A 22,326-nucleotide genomic window follows, 5' to 3' on the forward strand; every position below is an offset into this window, starting at 1 on the left:
GTCAATTGCAAACTGAGGTATATATATATATTGTAAAAATGAATGAGTTTCTGTACGACTCAACATCCGCTTTGAAGAATGAACGAGGAAGGCAATGGGAGTGGTACCAGTTCAGCTCAGTACCACCCAATGTGTTACTTTTCATGTTTGCGACTCTTTCAGGGTCAAAACATGCCCAACTATAAAAAAAAAATTATATTTATATATTTTTTTCATTCTTCAAGAAATCGAGACAACAAAGTACACTTCCCAGTACAATGGCAATAAATTAAAAAGTGTCACGTACTTGACAGACAATTTGCATTTTACAATTAATGTCAAAAATGGAAGTTGAAATATCTTGAAGGACATTAAAATATATATAATTTTTTAAGTGCGCAACATTAATACAAAGGTTATAAACAAATAGTCAATTTATCATTTTTTGAAATTAAATAAATTTTGTTAATTTTGTCAAAAATATTTTTTTTCACACTTCATTTTAAATACAGATCTAGTTCACGAATTCTTGTTTGCCTTGATAAATATTTCCGGATTTAAAATATAGTTGATGTAAAAAGGATGTAGAACGAGTTTTATAAATATATTTGATTATAGTAATTAATTGTTGTTTTAGAATTAAAAAAAAAAGGTTCCAAAGGATAAGATTTGTAATTTTCAAAAAGCTTGTTTTAAATAATAATAATAATAATAATAATAGGTTCAATAAATTGTAGAGTGGTTTCCAATTAAGAAAATAGCAACTTCAATTAGTTTCTATAATTAATTATAATTTTATTTGTTGATTGGTAGTTTTAAAAATTTTAATATGCTTCAATTACTTGTATTTTTAAACAAATCATTGATTTAATTCTATTTAGCTTCAATTAAATATTAATATCATTAATAAATATAAACAAATTAATTAATTATTTACATGTTTTTAGCTTATGTTACCTAAATTGTTTCCTAATTAACTTTTTTTAAATGCATTGTCTAATTGAGGCGTTGGGTGCAAGAAATAAGGCGTATAACAAAAAAAAAAAAAAAGAACGGAGATATTTCAATTTAAAGTTTTAATCTTCAATTATTTAAAAACTGTAAATGCAATTCTAGCTTCGTTAAAAAGCTTTCTATCGAAATGAATTTTTGGTAATATAAACTAACCCAGGTGGAAAAGTGTATTGTCATCATTTTTATTCTATAACATCAAAAAGGGCGTTATCCGCCTAATGCCCTTCTTGCACTCAACGCTTCAATTGTTTAAATTTTTTAAAATTAAATTACTTTTTTCAACGAAGCTTTTTTAAAATTTACATCATCTTTTTCTTTAAAAATAATTATCATTATTAAATTTTTTTTCAAATAATGTAATCTTTAATGAATTGCAATTTTAATTATTGATATTTTATAAAATTTCTCCAATGATGAAAACTTCCGGTTCCGTATTAGTATATACACATGTCACGGAAAAGATAAAAGTATATTTTATATATATATATATGGGACGTTCCGCGTCAACCGGATCAGTGCTCTGTACATAATTGTATGGGACCAATTGAAACGTTTAAGGTCTTAAAATGTTCATCTCGAAGTACTTTAACATTTACAATATGGCCTTTTTAAAAATCCAAAATGGCGGCCGAATTATGACACACTGTTAGAAATCGGACTCCAACTTTACACCGAAAAGTTTGAAAATGCAGGTCTTTCAAACCTAAAAGATTGAAATTCAAACTTTTCGCGATTGAATTATTCGGTTTCACACTCAAGAGTTTGAAATATTGTAAGTTCAATCTCAAGAAGTTTGAATTTCAAACCGTCGCAGTTTGAAATGTAATGTTGTCTCTCTCTTTCTCACAGAAGAGAACGAGTATTCATGCATCATCGGCATCATTAACAATTCTGTGCACAACGTGGTCGTGAAATGTAGTGAATGTGTAATTATAGTTTAATTAATTGTGAACAGTTTTGAAAAAATGAACTCAGAATTGAGAAAATTTATTTTCAATGGTAAGCTTTCATGGATTAAAGTGCCTTGTGAAGGAGAAAAGGCGACTTATGAAGAGTTTTTAACAGCAGGTAAATATTAATAATTTTGACTACTTCGTATTTAATTTATTAGTTAATATTATATTTACACTTTCAATAATACTGCTCTTAAATTATCCAATAATAGAATGCATGTAGAGAATATAAAAGCATAGATTTATTTTTATTTGTAACATAACCTCAAAAGTTCGTATCAAATCATTTTTGTTATTCCGGCCGGCATTTCTCAGTTCAGTAATTGTGATTTTAAAAGAATTTTTGTCCACATTTTTTTAGTACAAAATAAAATAAATGAAAAAGATTTGTCAATTAGTGATGAGGATGGTGTTATCATTGAAGAGGACACCTTCGAATATTTCGAAACAAAGGTCATTTCTGTAATGAAAAGGATAGAATTTAATCAAGATTTGTCGATGAAAGAAACCCAAGGTGATTTAAATATACACTTTTTGTTAAATTAGAGACGATTTAAATTTATAAGTTTATACTTTTAAAAATTTTAATTAAGTTTCAGAAAGAAAGTATTATTTTAAAAAAAATATATTTAATGTTTTAGTCATAAATTTTTTTTACGTTTATTTTCTTATATTGAATTATTTAATTTTGTAAAGATTGTCTACTTTGATTTTGTTTTTATTATTGAAATATTTTCTGCTTTTACTTATAGATGTTCAGGTATTGCTTGACAGCAATATTATTAGTAATCTTGCTTTTCTCGACAGTAGCAATGAATTATTGGAAAGTCCTACAAATCAATCTAACCTTTTAAATAAACATTCTTCTGGAAATCAGTTTAGCAAGAGAAATGAACTGGACTCTGAAATTCAAGAATCACAACTTGTTCAATTTGTAAGATGGTTTATTAACATTTTTTAACACTTAAGAGTAGGGACCAATGAAATTTCCGAAATTTGTTTTTCTTGGGGAGTCAATTTTTTATGACGATACTGAATATTTAAAATTACAATATACTATGAAAAATTGAAAAAAAAATTAATTTAGTTAATAATTTTTTTAATAAAACTTAAAATTGTATAAAAATAAAAAAATTTAAACTTCTCTCATAATTTCTACTATTTTTCATTGTCAATTTTTTATACGCGTTTATTATAATTCTGAACATGCCACATTGATTTTGAAAAATTGCAGTATGTAAAAAATTTCTTTAAAAAATTCTAAAATAGTTGAAAATTAATTTTTTTAATTTTTCATAGTGTAATATGATGCCAGGTTTTGAATAATTGTCAAAAAAAATTGTTACCCCTGAACAAGGTCAATTGTAATTAAATTAAATTTTACTGGTGATTCTTTTAAAATTCAACTTCTCTCGCACTCTTTATTATTTTTCAATGAAAAATTTTTTATACACTTTTTCATGATTCAGGGTTGCCACAAGTTTTATTTTTAATTTTTAATAATATATAATAATTTTAGATCCTAAATAATGCCAGAGAAAAATTTGCGAAATTCAACAGCGTAAATTTAGAAGGGTTGAAATTTCACTGGTCTCTCTCCTTAAAAAGTATTTTCGTAATATTAAATTTAAAAAACTTTTTAGAATCTTAAAGAAGAAATTGAAAGCATTCCAGGGGGAATAGAGATAATTGAAGAGTACAATAAAAGCAAAGATTTTGATACAAGAAGTCGTCGACAATTAGTTAACATTACTGTTCAAATTATGTTGTCAAAATGTGGACAAACAATTCCGAAAAGTATAAAAATGCAATATGCAAATGAACTGGTAAAACTTTTTCCCACATTAAAAGACAAGTATTCTGAATACGGTTATGTACGTACAACTTTTAATAATGACAATTTATTAAATCTAAAAAATAATGTATCATTTAATAAAAATTAAAAACTTTTTTCTCTTACAAAACTAAAATTCTTAACTTAATTTACAATTAAATTGATTGTTTTAGGAAGCATTTTTTAATCCAAAAACAGGATTGGGATTCTTTACTTATCGTATAAAAACCGTTAATAGAAATACAGATGGCAAAAAAGGCAAACCAAAAACTGTTATGGCGGCAATCGAGATTAATGAAAATATTCCATTATTTGTCTCTGAAGAAGAATTGCAGGAAAATTTGAATTTTATTCAAACAGCTGATCCAAAAACGCGAAAAGAAGAAATTGTAAAAGCAATGAAAGTAACTTTCTCTATGCGAAGAAATAATTCGATCGAAATTTTGAATAAATTTCCGCGCTTCTTGGATACACCTGGCTTAGTATGTATACTCTATACTCCTTTCTTATATTATAATTATTAAAATCATTTACTTCAAAAAGTATCCTTATATTAATGTTTATAGAATTTTAACAAGCAATTTATTGTAGATAAACCTTGATTTTTCATTAATGCACCCAAATTTGCAAATGAAGAATTTCCCTTCTACGCAAATATTAGAGATTTTTGGTAAAAGTACAAGTTCACAAGAAGCTAAAAAGAAAAAAACTGATGCAGGTTCGTTTGTAATGCACACTTATTAAAAACATTCATTTAATCTACTATAACCATGTTTTTAAAAAATAAAAAACAAACATTTGATTTAGTCAGATAGTTTAATTTGAAATAAGTAATTTATTTTTGCATGACATTTTAAAAAGTTGATTAGTATTTGATAAATATATATTCTAGAAAAAATCTGATTTTCCATTTTTTTATTTTAAAAAGTATTTTAAACGTTCATAACTATTAATTTTGTGTTGCTTTACTTCAGATATTTCAGATTGGAGTGAGGATATTCAAGCTGTTTTAACTTTACTAAAACAATTACCTCCATCCAGTAGAGGACGAAAAAAAGATATTTCTGGACCCGTTGCTGATAATCCACACAAATTAATTACCTTCTCTAAGGCATGTTTCGGATGTTTATCTCCATATTAAGAATTTATTTGAAGGAAAAACAAATTATTGATTTGTGAGTTATAATTATTGTTATGTTTTTCAGACTGGAACTATTTTGGAAAATGTGAAGTTATATACTTCTCAACCATGTTTAGTAGCAGTCGGCCAACGGAAAAATCTGATTAATAGTTATTTCATTGCATTTGAAGAATATTTTATCCCAGCTGTAGCTAATAATGCTATAGATGCATTAGACGAATTATTTAAAAGTCATTTTGTTTTCAACACGAGTTACGATAACAATTTAAAGAACTTTTATCACTTCGTCGAGTATGTGTTTTATGGATTAAATCAAAATAACGGGTTGACTCCTACAATGCAAGAGATTCGTAGAAAGCTTGCGATTGAGAATTAATTTTTTCTAACAGATTACAAATAATCTTGTTTTTAATTTAAATTTTAAATCCAGTTTTACCTGAAAGTTTAGTTGGTATAAATGCCAGTTCCTTTAAATTGTTTTCTGTGATTTAAACAGTATTGAGAATTTAAGACTGTTTTAATTTTCTCTGATAAAAAAATAATATATTCACTATTGTTGTTAAATTAGTGATTATATTTATAAGATAGAATATATTTATTTTTATATTTGTAATAACTAAAAAATGATGTTTTGGCAATAAGAAGTTAAATCGTCATCCTACCAAATTTGTAGAAAAAACATGTCTTTTTTTTGTTTTATTTGTCAGGCAAAATTAACTACAATTGACGAAACATGTTCTCATCTTCGCCGAAAACATGGTTTGTTTGAAGGTAAACTTTTATCCCTGAAATGTTGCACAGATTCATGTCAACAGACTTTTCAAAATTATAAAAGTTTTCGCGAACACCTTCGAAATCATTTAATTTTCGAAAGTAATCCTTTAAATTTGTCTAATATAGATGACGTATTAAATAAAAAAGAGCAACATTCTAACATCAGAACAAGTATTAAAAGGAAAGCTAGTTCTAGTGAAATTTTAACCGAAAATAGTGGAGACTTAATAGAAGTGGTAAACACTGCAGAAACTCAAAACTTAATTTCTTTTAATTCTGTAAGTGAAAACTTCCAAGAATCATATTTTGAAAAACCTATAACGCATTCTGACGCCTCTTCCGGTTCACAAATTGCTGATAGCTTAAATATAGATGAACAAACTGAAAAGCAAAGCAAAAAAGAGAATTTATTTCAAAAATTTATAATGAAGTTAGACTCTTCAAGCTTACCTAAAGCTACAGTTAATAAAATTGTTGAAGAAACTTCATATATGTTGGATAGTGCATTTGATGATATCGGAGATATATATGCAAACGATCCTTCCTCTTTTTCTGAAAATCTTCGCGAATATGTAAATAATCAACGGGAAAGTTATAAAGATGTAAGTTCTACTTACAGGAGAAATAAAATGAGTTCAATAGACGAAAATTTCATTAAACCAACATACTTAACTATCGGTACAAGAAAAGAGGAAATTTATGACGAAAAAACCGGCGTTTACAAATCTATTCCTGTTCCGTGTAAAGTTGCTTACATTCCGATATTGCAAACTGTTAAATTTGTCTTGTCAAATAAGTATGTAATGCAAGAGATTTTGAAAGATACTGATCAAAATACAGAATTTATCACAAGCTTCAGAGATGGTTTGTATTATCAAAGACATTTGTTATTTAAATTAAATAAATCTAATGTTGCTTTACTTTTTTACTTTGACGAATTTGAGACTGTAAACCCTTTAGGCAGCAAAACGGGAGGTCATAAACTTGGTGCAATTTACTGTACATTTCGTAATTTACCAAACGAATTTAATGCTTGTTTAGAAAATATTATGTTAGTTGCTCTCTTTTATTCAGCAGATATTAAAACGTGCGGAATGTCTAATATTTTACGACCATTAATTGATGACCTAAAAATTTTTGAATCTCGAGGTATTCCAATTGGAGAGTATACGATTCGCGGTACAATCGCTGCATTTTCTTTTGATAATTTAGGAGGCAATATGCTGTATGCTTTACCTGAATCCTTTGCGAATACATATTATTGTAGGATTTGCACGGTTTCTTACGAAGAAGCAAAAACTATGATTCTAGAAAAGGAGGAGTATTTACGGTCCGAAATTTTAAATCCGCGTTGTGAAGACGATGAATTTTCGCGCACTATTGGTTGCAAATTTGAAACAATTTTTTCTGAATTATCTCATTTTGATCCGTTTGACTGCCTTTCAGTTGACATAGCACATGACCTTCCAGAAGGCTTACTTCAATTAGAAATTAAATTATTTCTTAAGGAAGCGGTTGAAGTTCGAAAGCTGATAAAACTTATCGATTTAAATGAACGTATCAAGATATTTAGTTATGGTATTAACGAGTCAAAAAATAAGCCCAGTCCTATAGTTTTGAAAAAACCTGGCAACCGGGTAGGTCAACGAGCCGCTCAAACTCGATGCTTGAGCATGTATTTACCTCTTATATTAAGTGATGTCTTAAAAAAAGCATATGAAAAATCTGATCCTATTATTGAAAAATGGGAGGTTCTTAAGCTCTTGTTACAAATCATGCAGATTGTATACTCTCCAGTTTTTTCTAATGCTATGGTTGCTGAGTTAAAGGAATTGATTGTCCAGCATCATTCTTTATTTTTACAATTTTTGGGAGACCACTTATTGCCAAAACATCACTTTTTATTGCACTATCCATTAGTAATAAAGTTAATGGGACCACTGATATTTTTATGGACATTGCGCTTCGAAGGAAAGCATAACTATTTTAAAGATTTAGTGCATAAAATGAAAAATTTTATAAATGTTATTAAGACGTTAGCTGAACAACACCAAAAATTTATTTATGAACAGTGGATTAATTGTGATAAAAGAGTGGAACAAGTAGTTTCCGCAAAATCCGGGAAATATGTTTTATTCGAAGAATGTCTTACAAAGAATGGGATTGATAACATTTTTTTAAAAGATTTTCCTAAATTTGTTTATAAAGTTGAAAAACTGTCTTTCCGTGTTGAGTACAGGGTAGGATTTTTTATAACAAAAAAAGAAAATTCTTCGGAGTTTCCATTCTTTTTTAAAATTGTAGAGTTATTCGTAGCTTGTAATTCTGCCTACGCGATTTGTAAACCGTACGAAACAGTAGAATATGACGACATATATTTAGGATACAAAATCGAACCAAAGGAAGGGTCAACAAAAATAATATGTGACTTAAAAACTTTAACACACGTTATCTCTTACGAATTACATCAACCTTACCACACAACTGATTATTACATTATTCCCAAATACAGAATTAACTAGATATAGAATTAAAAAAATATGAATGTATTTCTTGTATAATCATTCTTCAAATTTTGTTTTTAATGAACTCATACTAACGTCACTGATTTTAGTTATTCTGTATAAAATGAAACCATTGGATACGTTAATAAGTACATGTCAAAATAATTTTTCTTTAAATTTATTATAAATATGACTCTTTGTATTGATTATATAAGACATCCAACCATATTATGCATAATTACTTTAACTAAATAAAATTTATTAAAATGTCAAAAAAGTTTTGTTCTGTAACAATATGTTCCATTTATTTGTATGTATAAATAATATTATATATATTTAATATAAATATTTAAATATTGTTTTTTCTTTAAGTTACGAGTTTTTACACTCTACCTTTCCGATATAGATCAATTTAAAAGTTTTTAAGATTTGCTACACGCACATTTTTTAAATAAATAATATGAATAATCAGTTACTTAGCTATTTTTCAGATAAATATTCATTTTAATAAATTAAACGATAATAAAACCAATAATTTCTGTATTTAAAGCAAATACTATTTAATTGAATAGTACTAGTTTTATATATATATATATATATATATATATATATATATATATAATATAAATAATAATAAATACTAGTATTTATTTTACAAAAAAATATTTATTTGATAATTACATATAATAATCGTGAATATCTTTCGTTCATTCTGTCCACACCTGAAGTTGGTATTTGTTATAGGTCTTTTGTTTTTTTTAAATATTGTTGTTTGACATTATTTTGTGTTTGAAAAAATTTATTTTTAAGGTACCAGGGGCCAATGAATACCTATTAAATATTAATTATAAAAACACAGGCCTTGGATCAACTTAAAGACACAAAAAAAGTCGTTTTAGTCGATTTATATTCCGAAAAAAAGTAGATTTTTTTTATTTTAACAAAAATATTTTACAGATTTTTAAATAAAAAATTTTTTTTTTAAATAATACTTTTCGAAGGGTTAAAGTTGAAATTTTTAGAAATAATTAAATTTCAAAAGATATTGTTAATTTTCAAACAATTATTAAATTTTACAGAACTAAAAATAATTTATCAAACAATTTTTGGAAAACATTTTTTAAATTTAATTGAATTTTCAAAGATTTAAAATTGAGATTTTTGAAATTAATTGAACTTCAAGTAATTTTTAATTATAATAATTCATTTTTAGTTGATTTTTGATTGAAAATTTTGATAATTAATTTTGAATTGAAATTTTAGAAAATAATTAAATTTCATTTGATTTTAAATTTAGAAAATAATTCAATTTTACTTGATTTTGAATTGAAAATTTTGAAAATAATTGAATTTTCATTGATTTTGAATTGAAATTTTGGGAAATAATTGAATTTTAATTGAAATTTTCGATAATAATTTAATTTAAGTTCATTTTTAACTGAAAATTTCGATAATTAATTTTGAATAGAAATTTTAAAAAATAATTGAATTTTATTTTATTTTAAATTGAAAACTTGGTAAATAATTGAATTTTAAATTGAAAATTTTGAAAATAATTTAATTTTAGTTGATTGAAAATTTGGATAATAATTAATTTTAGTTGATTGTTGATTGAAAATTTTTATAATAATTAATTTTAGTTGATTGTTGATTGAAAATTTTTATAATAATTAATTTTGACTCGAAATTTTGGAAAATAATTGAATTTTAATTGAAATTTTGGATAATAATTTAATTTAAGTTGATGTTGAATTAAAATTTCGGGTAATAATTGAATTTTATTTGATTTTAAATTGAAAATTTGGAAAATAATTGAATTTTAAAAGATTTTGAATTGAAATTTTGGGAAAAATTGAATTTCCTTTGATTTTGAATTTGAAATTTTGTATAATAATTGAATTTTATTTAATTTTAAATTGAAAACTTGGTAAATAATTGAATTTTAAATTGAAAAGTTGGAAAATAATTCAATATTATATATAATTTAATAACATATAATAATAATTTTCATTATAATCATTTAATATGAAATAATATTCTAATAAATTTAAATTATTTTTGATAATATTAATCTTTAATTTCTTTATAACAAACAATTAAATACTCAATTTGGCGCGCTTGCGCGCGTTTAATATTGCTAGTAATTAAATAACATTATTTGAATAATAATTATAATCGTTTTATTCTATTGGCCTAATATAAAACGCTTGAGACGAATTAAAAAACCGATCAGAAAATTTGCTAATGGACTGATTTATTCAGGAAAATAGGCAAATCGTGTAGCCGTCAGGTATATTCGTCTAAGGGATGTTTACGAATTCTGTAAAAGTGGGAGAGGCGCGCGCAACTCTGCATTTCAAACCACGACGGTTTGAAATTCAAACTTCTAGAGATTGAACTTTCAACATTTCAAACTCTTGAGTGTGAAACCGAATAATTCAATCTCAAACAGTTTGAATTTAAAACTTTTCGGTGTAAAGTTGGAGTCCGATTTCTAACAGTGCACATTATATGGCTGAAATGTAGAAAATGTATAATTAAAACATTATTTAAGAAGCAAAAAATGTATGAATTGGCATTAAATTGATCATCAACAGTGCTAGGGGTTTACAGAATCAAAAAATGCTGACACTTTTCAAAATTTTCAAAAATACAAAATGGCAGATCCAAAATGGAGGAATAGTATTAAAAATATGACTCAATTTACTCGAAACTTAGGAACCGGGGGTTTTTGGGGTCGCTGATTACAAATCTGAACTCAGTTTTCAAAAATACAAAATGGCGGATCCAATATGGCGGACTGTTTTTGAAAAAATTACCCAATTCAATCGAAACTTGTGACTCGGGGGTTTTTGGGGTCGCTGATTACAAATCTGAACTCAGTTTTCAAAAATACAAAATGGCGGATCCAATATGGCGGACTGTTTTTTAAAAAGTTACCCAATTCACTCAAAACTTAGGACCCGGGGGTTCTTGGGGTCGCTGATTACAAATCTGAACTCAGTTTTCAAAAATACAAAATTCAAATTAATTTAAGGAAGTTTGCAGAATTACAAACAAAATAAGGTGTATGTTTAATCAACAAAAATCTCAACTAGGTTAAAAAGCATTCCGCCTTAAATTTTGGAAAAATATCTACAAAATTCAATAAAATATCAAAATGACTGCTTCAAGTTTATTGCGTGTAAAATATCATAACAAGTACGTATTTTAGTGCAGAAAATAATATTACGTAATGCTAATTTTAAAAGACACATGTTCATACAGTCCTAATTCTTAAAAGGTAGAGAGATTGATAAAAAATAAATGTTTATAGAACGTACTTTGGAAAACTGAGTTCATATTTGTAAAGAGCGGCCCCAAAAACCCCCGAGTCACAAGTTTCGAGTGAATTGGGTAATTTTTTCAAAAACAGTCCGCCATATTGTATCCGCCATTTTGTATTTTTGAAAACTGAGTTCAGATTTGTAATCAGCGACCCCAAAAACCCCCGAGTCACAAGTTTCGATTGAATTGGGTAATTTTTTCAAAAACAGTCCGCCATATTGGATCCGCCATTTTGTATTTTTGAAAACTGAGTTCAGATTTGTAATCAGCGACCCCAAAAACCCCCGGTTCCTAAGTTTCGAGTAAATTGAGTCATATTTTTAATACTATTCCTCCATTTTGGATCTGCCATTTTGTATTTTTGAAAATTTTGAAAAGTGTCAGCATTTTTTGATTCTGTAAACCCCTAGCACTGTTGATGATCAATTTAATGCCAATTCGTACATTTTTTGCTTCTTAAATAATGTTTTAATTATACATTTTCTACATTTCAGCCATATAATGTGTCATAATTCGGCCGCCATTTTGGATTTTTAAAAAGGCCATATTGTAAATGTTAAAGTACTTCGAGATGAACATTTTAAGACCTTAAACGTTTCAATTGGTCCCATACAATTATGTACAGAGCACTGATCCGGTTGACGCGGAACGTCCCATATATATATATATATATATATATATATATATATATATGTACATACAATTGTTACGAAACATTTTCCTATAAATAAAAGTAAATTTTAATAAATATATTCTAATGTCATTTACAAACGATTGAATTATTATCAACATCTTTTAATCTGGACCGGTTAGTTAAATTACAATTTTTTTTCCGCTCCAATTCGTGCATTTGTTCCTATATATATATACTTTATAGAATAAGTTACGTCTGCAAGGTGTTGTAATAACATTATTCCGGTTTCTAATGTGCAATTAGGCGAAACTGTGCGTATGACTCGACTTAAAAAGTGACCAAGTGAAAATTAATAGTATCGTGACTGTTTATAGAAATTACATTTATATATGTATACAAAACGTGTTTGTCTCAAGTGAAAACAATTATTTTTTTTTTTTTTTAATGCAAAAATTTAATTTGTATAAAAACACAAGATTTAGTATCATATTCAGCGCCCTCTTGACTTATGACCCAAAATTTTGAGGTTATGTTTTCAGGTTTTAACTTATATTTTGAGGTTAGGGGAAAAGGAAAAGGGGAAGTTATATTTAGATACATACCTATTTTTTTAACATAGAAAAATGGATTTTGAGGTTATGTTCATTTTGAACCGATGTTTTTGCAAAATCTTTTCATATAATATAAAAAGATTATACCTAATATGTATAAAAAATAATAAAATAGGTTCATGAAAAAAATGTAAGGTTATGATTCAGGAGTGACCTCACTTAAGAATTATATAATCTTTAAAAAATGTTAATTCAATTATGCAAAAATATTATTTTTTATTATACTCTGTTAATTAAGAAAAATAAATTGAATGAACAAAAAAAAAAAGAGAAAATAAATTTTAAATTGATAATTTTAAAAGGAAATTACATTAAATATACAAAAAAAAGACCAGTTTTTAAGGCACTGAATGAAGAAATATATTTTTACAAAAAACAATGATAAATTAACATCAGAAAGATTTGTGGGAGTTTGTAAAAAAAAGAACATGAGTCACGAGCACTAAAACATCTTGTTTCCATTTTCAATATATATATATATATATATGTATATAATCGCCATCAAGACTGAAATCACAAATCTCTTGAAAATACTAAGTAGCTCAACCAAATGTAGTCAAGTCAGTCATCATTGTATAAAAAAAGAAAACTTCAAAAATACATGAAGTGAAAAACTATTATCGGGTAATTCTCAAAAAAGTAAACACGTCTTTAAATTTAAGAAAATACCATTTTTAACTGTCAGAAATATATAAATTCGGAACAGGAAATTGGTTCGTTGCACTTTTTGATAAAAATAACTCTGCACCTATATTTATGTATCATCCCTAAACACATTTATGTAGAGTCTCAAAAGTAAAATTTTAACCCCTCTAAATATATCAATATATCAAATGGAGTCGTTTTATTTTCGCCTAAAAGACAAAAGTTCGAATTATCAAAAGATCAAATTTGAAAGAAAATTTTATCAAATTTTTAGAAATTCAAATTATTTTTTTTTTCAAATTTTCGAATTACTGAAAATTTAAATTATTAAAAAATCGAATTTCTAAAAGTTCGAATGTCGAATTAATCGGATTTTCAAATGTTCGAATTTACCAAGAGATCGAATTATTATTGTTAAAAGTTAGAGTTACCAAAAGAGTGAATTTCTAAAAGTTCGAACTATCAGAATATAAAATCTTTAAACGTTCGAACTACCAAAAGTTCGAATAACGAAAAGTTCCAATTACCATCAAAAGATAAAATTTCTAAAAGTTCAAATTATAAAAAGATCGAATTTTTTGAAATTTGAATTATTAAATGTTCGAATAACCAAAGGATTGAATTTCTAAAAGTTCGAATTATAAAAAGATCGAATTTTTTGAAATTTGAATTATTAAATGTTCGAATAACCAAAGGATTGAATTTCTAAAAGTTCGAATTATAAAAATGAACGAATTTCTAAAAGTACTAATTATTAAATTCGATCTTTCTTGATAATTCTATCTTTTTTAGTTATTCGAACATTTAATAATTCGAATTTCTAAAAATTTCGATCTTTTTGTAATTCGAACTTTTTGAATGTACCTTAATCATAATTCTGTTTTTTTTTCCAACTAGAATTTGTTTTCAATATAGCTGTACTTCTAATTGTAAATTTATAAAGGAACTGGGGAAGAAAAAACATTAGATAAATCACGATGAAACATCCATTGGCCAATCCTTAAGAGGTCAAGGATAAATGAAATTCAGATAATTTTTACTTTCGACACAATTTTCATCGATATAATGAAGAATCGCGAATAAAATCTTTATTTTTAATCGCAATTTAGTGTATTATATTCGTTGTAAACTATTGCGAAAGAAAGTTATATTGGATGAATCATCGCGAACTGAGGTCATTTTTCTCCAGCAGAGTCTAGACTTAATTATAAAACTTAAAAAAAAAAACCTCCTCAAGTGTGGCGCCTCACGAGACATTTCTTTGGGACCATAAGTTTGAGTAATTAAAAAATTTCATATAAAAACGGAAATACATATGGAAAAAAAACTTTTTTTACGCAATTTTTTCCCGAACAAAAAATGTCATAAAAATTATTGTTTAAATACATTATAAAGAAAATAGAATAGAAAAAGAAGGGCAAAAAAATATAGAAGAAAAATTTCTGTATGAGATAATAATTATGAGAATTTAACAAATTATTAACAAAGTAATTGTTATATAATAATTATTATTATTATTTAAATAATTAAATTATTAAATTATTGAAAAAAAAGTATTAAATATTTATTTAAGTAAACATTAATTAAAAAGTAAAAATAAGATCATTTCAGTTCTTTAAAAATAGTATATACTTATCGATCTAGGGAGAAAAAAGTTAAATGGATATCAACTTCGGTTCAACAATCGGATCTTGTAACTGATATTTCAAACCAGTCTTGTCTTTTGTAATAAAAAAATTTCTGAGTCACTTTTCAAATATATATATATACTCATTCTATAATTTTCTTAAATTTCATAAACATTCATTAAAAGCAAGTAGTCTAATATTTATTCACCAGATATTTATTATTTATAAATTATTTTGCAATTTTTTTAAAATAACAATTGAAAAAATTGAAAGAATTAAAAAGAATTAATTTTCTCTCTATGAAAAAGGAATATATAACAAATAAACATATAGATATAAAAACACTGATGAAAATTTCGGATTAAATTTCAATAAGATTTAATATAAGTTAAAATTTTTATTTTCAACAATTTTATTAGATATATAATTATTTTTTAGAAAAATTTTCATTTTTCGAATTAACATTTGTTAGAATTTCTTTTTAAAACAATTTTTAATTAACAGAATTTTTAGGTACTGAATTTTTATTTGCCCGAAATTGTAAATGGCCAAAGAAACAATCGACAGAAAGATTTCGGTGAGATTTTTAAAATCCACAAATCATGATTTTATTGACAACTTTTTGATTGATGAATTTTAAATATCGCGCCGAAATCTTTCTGTCGATTGTTTGTTCGGCCATTTGCAATTTTAGACAAATGAAAATTTGCTCTTTTTAGTAATTCTATCAAATAACAATTCGTGTAAAGAAAAATTTGGAACAAATGAAGATTCGATAAATTAAAAATTCTGACATTAAACAATTCGAATCACTAAAATTCTTGTAAATAAGAATTTTGATAAATTAAAATTGGTTTAAATTTAAAATTGGATAAAAAAAATTTGGTAAAATAAAAATCATGTTAAATAAAAATTCGATATCTAAAAATTATGTTAAACAAAATTTCGGTATCTAAAAATTATGTTAAATAAAATTTAATTAATAAAGAATGTAATTCAAATGCTAATTTGAAAAATGAAAATTTGTCTAAAAAGAAATTCTGCAAAATGAAATTCATACAAATAAAAATTCTAGCTAATGATATTCTTATGGAATATTCATACGCCCCTGTATAAATAATTTTTTTTTTAATTTTGCAAAGCAGACAAAAAAAAATTGAATGGTCTACTTTGATTATATTTTATAATATTTATGCTACGACAAGGAAGTGAGAATATATATATATGATGAATCTTGAATGGCCTAATCGTTGCTCGTTGATCGATGCACTTGAATGCACTTTCCAACCTACACGCGAGTTTGATATAAAAGCCAATCGGAAGTAGGCGTTTCCATAAGTATACACGAGTTTATAGCAAGGGGTGCGAATCATCATGTATATAATAAAAGTGAGAAAGAATCACGTGTGGGAAAGTGATGGGAGAAAGCTGCTTTTTTTCCCATCATTATATTATCTCTTATATACCATATATTATATATTATTATAAGTTGATCATTGCGACGATAATGAAGAAAATTCTCTAAAATCTACGCACCTATATGACTTTATATTGTATTCCACCGCAGTGGAAAGTGAACAATAATTATACTATATATATATACATATGCCCCTACATTTGTCACTGGCACTGCCACTGTCACTGCCAATGTCACGAATGTAAATGTGAATTCTATTCATAGCTCACTGCTTTAATCTTACGCATGGATGCTGTCGGAAGTGTATATGTATGGGGTCGACAGAAAGAGAGAGATAAACTATTACTGTCTCGAAGGAACCAAGAGAAAATTCGAGTCATGGTAAAAGACAACATGAAAGGATGCTTCACGAATAATAATAATAACTTTCAATTAATTTCTAATTTCAAATAATGGTAGCCTACCAATTAATTAAAGCGACAGTTAAAAAATTCTCGATGCATATGAATATTTCCCACATGAAAGAATTTTTGCGGTGTTGAATTAAAAATTATCGAATTTCTAATTTAAGAGAATTTTAAAAAGTAGATTTTATATTCACAAAACAATTTTTATTTATCTGAATTTTCACAGAAAAAAACAGACAATGACAATATGCGTTAACGAAAATAATAATGACAATGAAAATGACAGCTACCAATATCCCTTATTTATCGACCTATTAATAAATTAAGTTTATAAGGAATTTACTATAATTTACTATTTAACTTTCTATAATGTTTCAAAAAAAATTTTTTTTAATTTTAAAAAATTTCTATCAAAAACAATACAAAATGAATGAAAAAAAAAAATTTGTTGAAATCAATAATTTTGAATTAGTTTTAGAGAGTATGTTTTCAAGTATAATATCTACTAATTTCAATTTTTTTTTAAATTTCATAAACAATTTTTATTTAAATAATTTCTTGTAATTGCTTGTGTTTAACAATGGGACAGGCAAAAGTTTAAGTTTATGAAACGTGAATATTGGCAATACTGATTATAAGTTGTGTCAGCTATACCCATGCGTGTTTTTACTTACACAGCGACTAAACATGTGACATAAAAGTTTTTTTTATGCTAAAAAACAATAAAAAAAAATTTATAATTAATAATTATTACAATTATTTTTCGACAAAATTTAAAAAGTAACACTTGGTAAGTGAACGACTATTTAAAATTTCGCGCCAAATTATTTTTAGGTTATGACCAAGTTATGACGTATGATCAGCAGTAGGGGAATAGTGTCAGGGTTGGACACAGTTTTGGTTTTTTGCTAATAAATATTTTGTTTAGATAAATTCAGTCAATTGTGGTATATGGGTGGAAAGATCTACAAAAGAGGAACACTTTTGCTGTGGACCGTAAATTGATTGGTCCAAAATTAAAAAAGTTATAAACATTTAAAAAAAAAAAATCTAGTCAGGGTTGGACTTTTCAGTCAGGGTTGGAGACTTTTTGAAAATCGAAACGCATTATTGGTAAAAACGTAAAATAACATTTGTAATGTTTTTTATTCTTATTTTTTCATGTTTATCTTTACTTATTGTTTACAAATTGTAAAGCTTCATGGGTTTAAAAAAGGAATGAACTCAAATTACAAAAAATAACGCTTTATTGTTCCAAATAACTCAATGAAATGATGAACAAAATTTATACAATTTAAGTATTATTTTTCTAATATCTTTGGCACAATTTTGCACTGAAATATCAATAAAATAAAATTTATTTATAAATTGTGTCAAATTCATAATTAATATGGGTGTCCAACCCTAACTAGAAGCATCATTTTCGAATTGTGCTAACCATAACCAGACATGTGTCGCGATTCGATTTTTCACTTTTTTTCTTCTTAAATTATGTACCTCACAATACATTCAATAAGCTTATCTTGCCGAATTCTTGCTTTTTTTACACATTTTTTAGGTTTATTCACAAGTCAAACAAAACTTTTTTTGTCTCTTCGATTGCACCGAAGTCACAAGAGACGCTACTTTTGATTCTCCAAAAATGTAATGCCACAAAAAGTAAGGTTATACTACTAGAAGATTCGTCACGTACGCACACAGGTGGCGCTAGTGTTCTTATTTAAAAAAAGCCAAGTGTCCAACCCTGACACTATTCCCCTACTGTAAACGTGAAAAAAAATAATAGCCATTTTTCATATGAAACATGACATCGTATTATAAAAATGTAAAATATTATTAAATTAGGCGTGTTTTACAATATTTGTTAACGTTATTTAATGCAAAAAAAATATATTTACAAAGTATGAAGCAGAATATTATTATTTAAATAATTATTCGGTATTTAATAATAGGTGTCCCATCACTGTAAAAAGAAAGGTATTAATTGAATACCGACTTCAGGTATACTAAATTGTCATTTGGTTTTATTTTGATACCTAAAATCGGTACCGCTTTAGTACTTTTCGGTACTGTTTTAGTACTTTCTTTTTACAGTGATTGTAGAACACGAACCTTCAAAACAAGAAAAATGTTTTAAGTTCCAAAACCTTCAAATTTTTCTTTAACAGTTCAAGTCACATATAGTAAAGTTTTAATAATTATTAATTAATCTTCACTTCATATTAATTAACTTAATTAAGATAAAATTATATATAGTTTTAAACAATATTACCTTCAATTAAATGATAATTCTAATAATCAACTTTTCGCTATAAACGATTAAAATTAAAATTTCACATTTATTATTATTTATAAAAACAAAAAAGAAACAATTATTTATTGTAATTAAAATATAGAAAGTACAATCAGTTAAGCTTCACATGTTGAAATATTTATGACGACTTATTGTTGTTAATTGGCACATTGGATGATAAAACCCTTTCTGTTCTAATTTTCCGGTGTTTTGAGAAGTTCATTAAAAAGACTAAAACGAAGAAGAAGAAGAAGAAGAAGAAGAAAGATTTTGATCGATGTCTATGGTAGACTATGGAAATTCATAGTTTCAGCCAGTCACCAACGGTACTTCGCCTATATGTTAGAATAGAGTTAGAACTATCCTCTCATTGGCGGACCTAACTGCAAATAGCGTAGTTGTATTAATATTTATTCTTCGAGAATGCAGTTTCTCGGCAAACAGTTAGTTCACTCTTCAAGCTATATATGACGTCAGGGGGATATATAACAGTCCTGTCAGTGGGTGTCTTGACATTTAAAATCGCCGAGTTCAAAAATTTGTTACAAAACTTTTTCCGCAAAAATTAAATTGTTAATTATATAGTGTAACGATATTGGAATTTAATATTCGAATTGTAATTAAGTATCAAGATATACCTGTAAAATGAAATCTTATAAATTCTTTAACCTTTAAACTGATATAGATGCCAAAAAATTACGCTTAGTCCTTTCCCCGGTCTGTCAGACCGCTATTCCTTTAATTTGATGTTTTTTTTTAATGCCGGTAATACAGACTGAAATTTTCATTGATATTATAAAATTTAACGCATTTTAAATGAAACAATTGTCACCTAACAGTTTTCCATAAAATATGAAGCTACTATATGAAAAGCGGAAGTTTCTATTGTGAAAAGTAATAAGCGAAAAATGTTTAGATAAGGGTCTAAGAGACCGCTATATGTGACGCTTTACCAAAAAAAGGGACCTTAAAGGCAAACAATTTTAGGTTATGTCTAGTGATAGTTTTAGACTGATTAAATGTTTATTTTTAATTATGTAAAATCAAAATTAGTTTCTGTTGAATATTTTCGAACTAATGAAGACATAAACATAAATCACAGACGTAACCTAAATTTTTTTTTTTTTACCTTTAAAGTCCCTTTTCTCGATGACACTGAAGTTACCAACGTTGAATCGACGAAAAGAATTTTTTTTTCCTAAGATTGAATATTTCCCCGCCTTAATTGAGGATTTTTAGTATTTAAAGATGTATTCGGGACCAAAATAAAGAAGTTTCAATTTAAAAAAATTGGTTCTTGGCCTTTAAACTAATCTGAAAGCGAAAAATTCGTTCGTCGATTCGTCGAATCAACGTTGGTAACTTCAGCGTCATTTTTCTCGTGGAGCGTCGAACATATCAGTTTTAAAGGTTAAAACTTTGTTTCAACTTTTATAATCTACTGCAAAAATTTTCTCATATATATATTTGAAAATATGTTTTCCGCTTTTAGTATATATAATGAACAGTCTTTTTATTATACAATAGAACAAAGATTGCAATCATCATAAGTAGAAAATGACATGCTCCTCTTAAACTGTCAATGAAAATAAAAGAAAAAATTCCTGGTGCTTAACTATACAGTATATTTCAAATAGTTTAACATTTTTCAAAGATTTCCATTATACATTTTCCACACAGTATGTTCCAGATCGTATAATCTACAGATTCCTATAATAACTTTTCAAAGGGTAAAGTTTCATAAACTCCTCTCGCTTCCTTTCTGACTCTCAATGTGTATAGAGAAAAAGAAATAATAAAAACCCCAAGAACTGATTGCAAAGATCAACGATCCTGAACGAAATGCGCGCGTTTAGAGTTCGGAATCCACTTGAAAATATATATATATAATATATCCTATTGCCGCTCATGTCTTTCTCATCAATTCAATATATCAATGATCTCAAAATGGTCCAGAATTCTGCCTTAATCAAATACTAATGATCTGTGATTAGTTATCTATTTTGCATTTTTATTTAACACATTTCAAATTGAGGTTTTCTTTGAGGGGTCACAATATAAGAGATTCTTAGTTATAGCGGAACTTTGATATATTATATATAAATATACGAAGCTTCCGCATACATAAAACCACAGACTTTAAACCATATTTATGTTGGTTTAAGCATAAAACCATGAGATCCAATGATTATTCTTGTGCGTGAATATATCCGCGTGTCTTGTTAAAGGATTCGACTTACAGTATATATTATTTGTGTATATATATATATATGCGTTCATCTTTATTTGCTTCATTGAAAAATCTGTCAATTTTGTGGCAGCTGAGAGAATATTTCAAAAAAAAAATTTTATTTACATTCAATAATAAATTCAATCAATAATAAATATATTTTTTTCATTATTGGAATATTGATCATTTTGTTTCATCAATATATGTCTCTCAAAAAGGGAACCTAAGAAGCAAAAAAATTTTAGGTTATGTTTTGAAAGTTTGGAGTGAAAGTCCTCAATGAGGATCAACTCTGAATACAAATTATCGTTAAATCTTTATTGCATCGAAAAGATTTAAAAAAAAAAACTGATATTAATTTTACGTAATTATAAAACAACGTTTAATTAAGATAAAAAAAATACTATTATTGTAATTTGTTTTCTTATTAGATCTCATTTTTTCAGCGCGCGTCACGAATTATTCACAAATTAATTTACACATTAATCACGAATTATTTACTGTTTTCCTCTTTTACACGGAAAAAAAAAAATTACTGCTGATTCCTTAGGCTGCTTTCACAATAGCTAAATCGCATCGTCTTGAAGACAATTGGAAGGTTGCCATTGTCCACACACGCCATTTGGCATAATTCTTGTCAACTACCGCACCCTGCTCTAGTGAAAATTTAATGACTATTGTTAAAATTAAAAGTTACTATAAAGTCACTAAATTTTCACTAGAGCAGGATGCGGTAGTTGACGAGAATTATGACAAATGGCGAGTGGGGAAAATGGCAACCTTAAGGAGGTTCGACCCATTAACATATATAACCTCAAACGAAAATATATCAATAAAGTATATTTTCTGTCTGTTGTTTCACAACATAACCTCAAACTTGTAGATATAAGAGAAAAAATGCTATGATTCTATAAATTGTTCTACTTACAGAAACT

General features: G+C 26.4%; 3 protein-coding genes across 6 annotated transcripts in view; all 3 read left to right on the plus strand.

Annotated features, from left to right (window-relative positions):
• LOC127283559 (uncharacterized) overlaps positions 1 to 22,326 on the plus strand; it is a 135,417-nt gene that overhangs the window by 21,363 nt on the left and 91,728 nt on the right. The gene's annotated exons all lie outside the window — the stretch shown is intronic.
• LOC127283822 (uncharacterized) lies at positions 39 to 4,986 on the plus strand. Its single transcript, XM_051308916.1, has 7 exons — positions 39 to 103; positions 2,345 to 2,460; positions 2,699 to 2,880; positions 3,590 to 3,820; positions 3,954 to 4,262; positions 4,372 to 4,498; positions 4,755 to 4,986. The coding sequence occupies exons 1-7, from the start codon at positions 39 to 41 to the stop codon at positions 4,919 to 4,921; spliced, it is 1,197 nt and encodes a 398-aa protein (XP_051164873.1). The 3' UTR covers positions 4,922 to 4,986.
• On the plus strand, positions 5,448 to 8,337 carry LOC127283564 (uncharacterized). The gene has a single exon (XM_051308524.1). The coding sequence runs from the start codon at positions 5,602 to 5,604 to the stop codon at positions 8,215 to 8,217; it is 2,616 nt and encodes an 871-aa protein (XP_051164481.1). The 5' UTR covers positions 5,448 to 5,601; the 3' UTR covers positions 8,218 to 8,337.

The sequence above is a fragment of the Leptopilina boulardi genome, unplaced genomic scaffold, assembly GCF_019393585.1.
Source record: "Leptopilina boulardi isolate dan_hultmark-lab unplaced genomic scaffold, ZJU_Lbou_2.1 LbouV2_310, whole genome shotgun sequence".
NCBI classification, from domain to species: Eukaryota; Metazoa; Arthropoda; class Insecta; order Hymenoptera; family Figitidae; genus Leptopilina; species Leptopilina boulardi.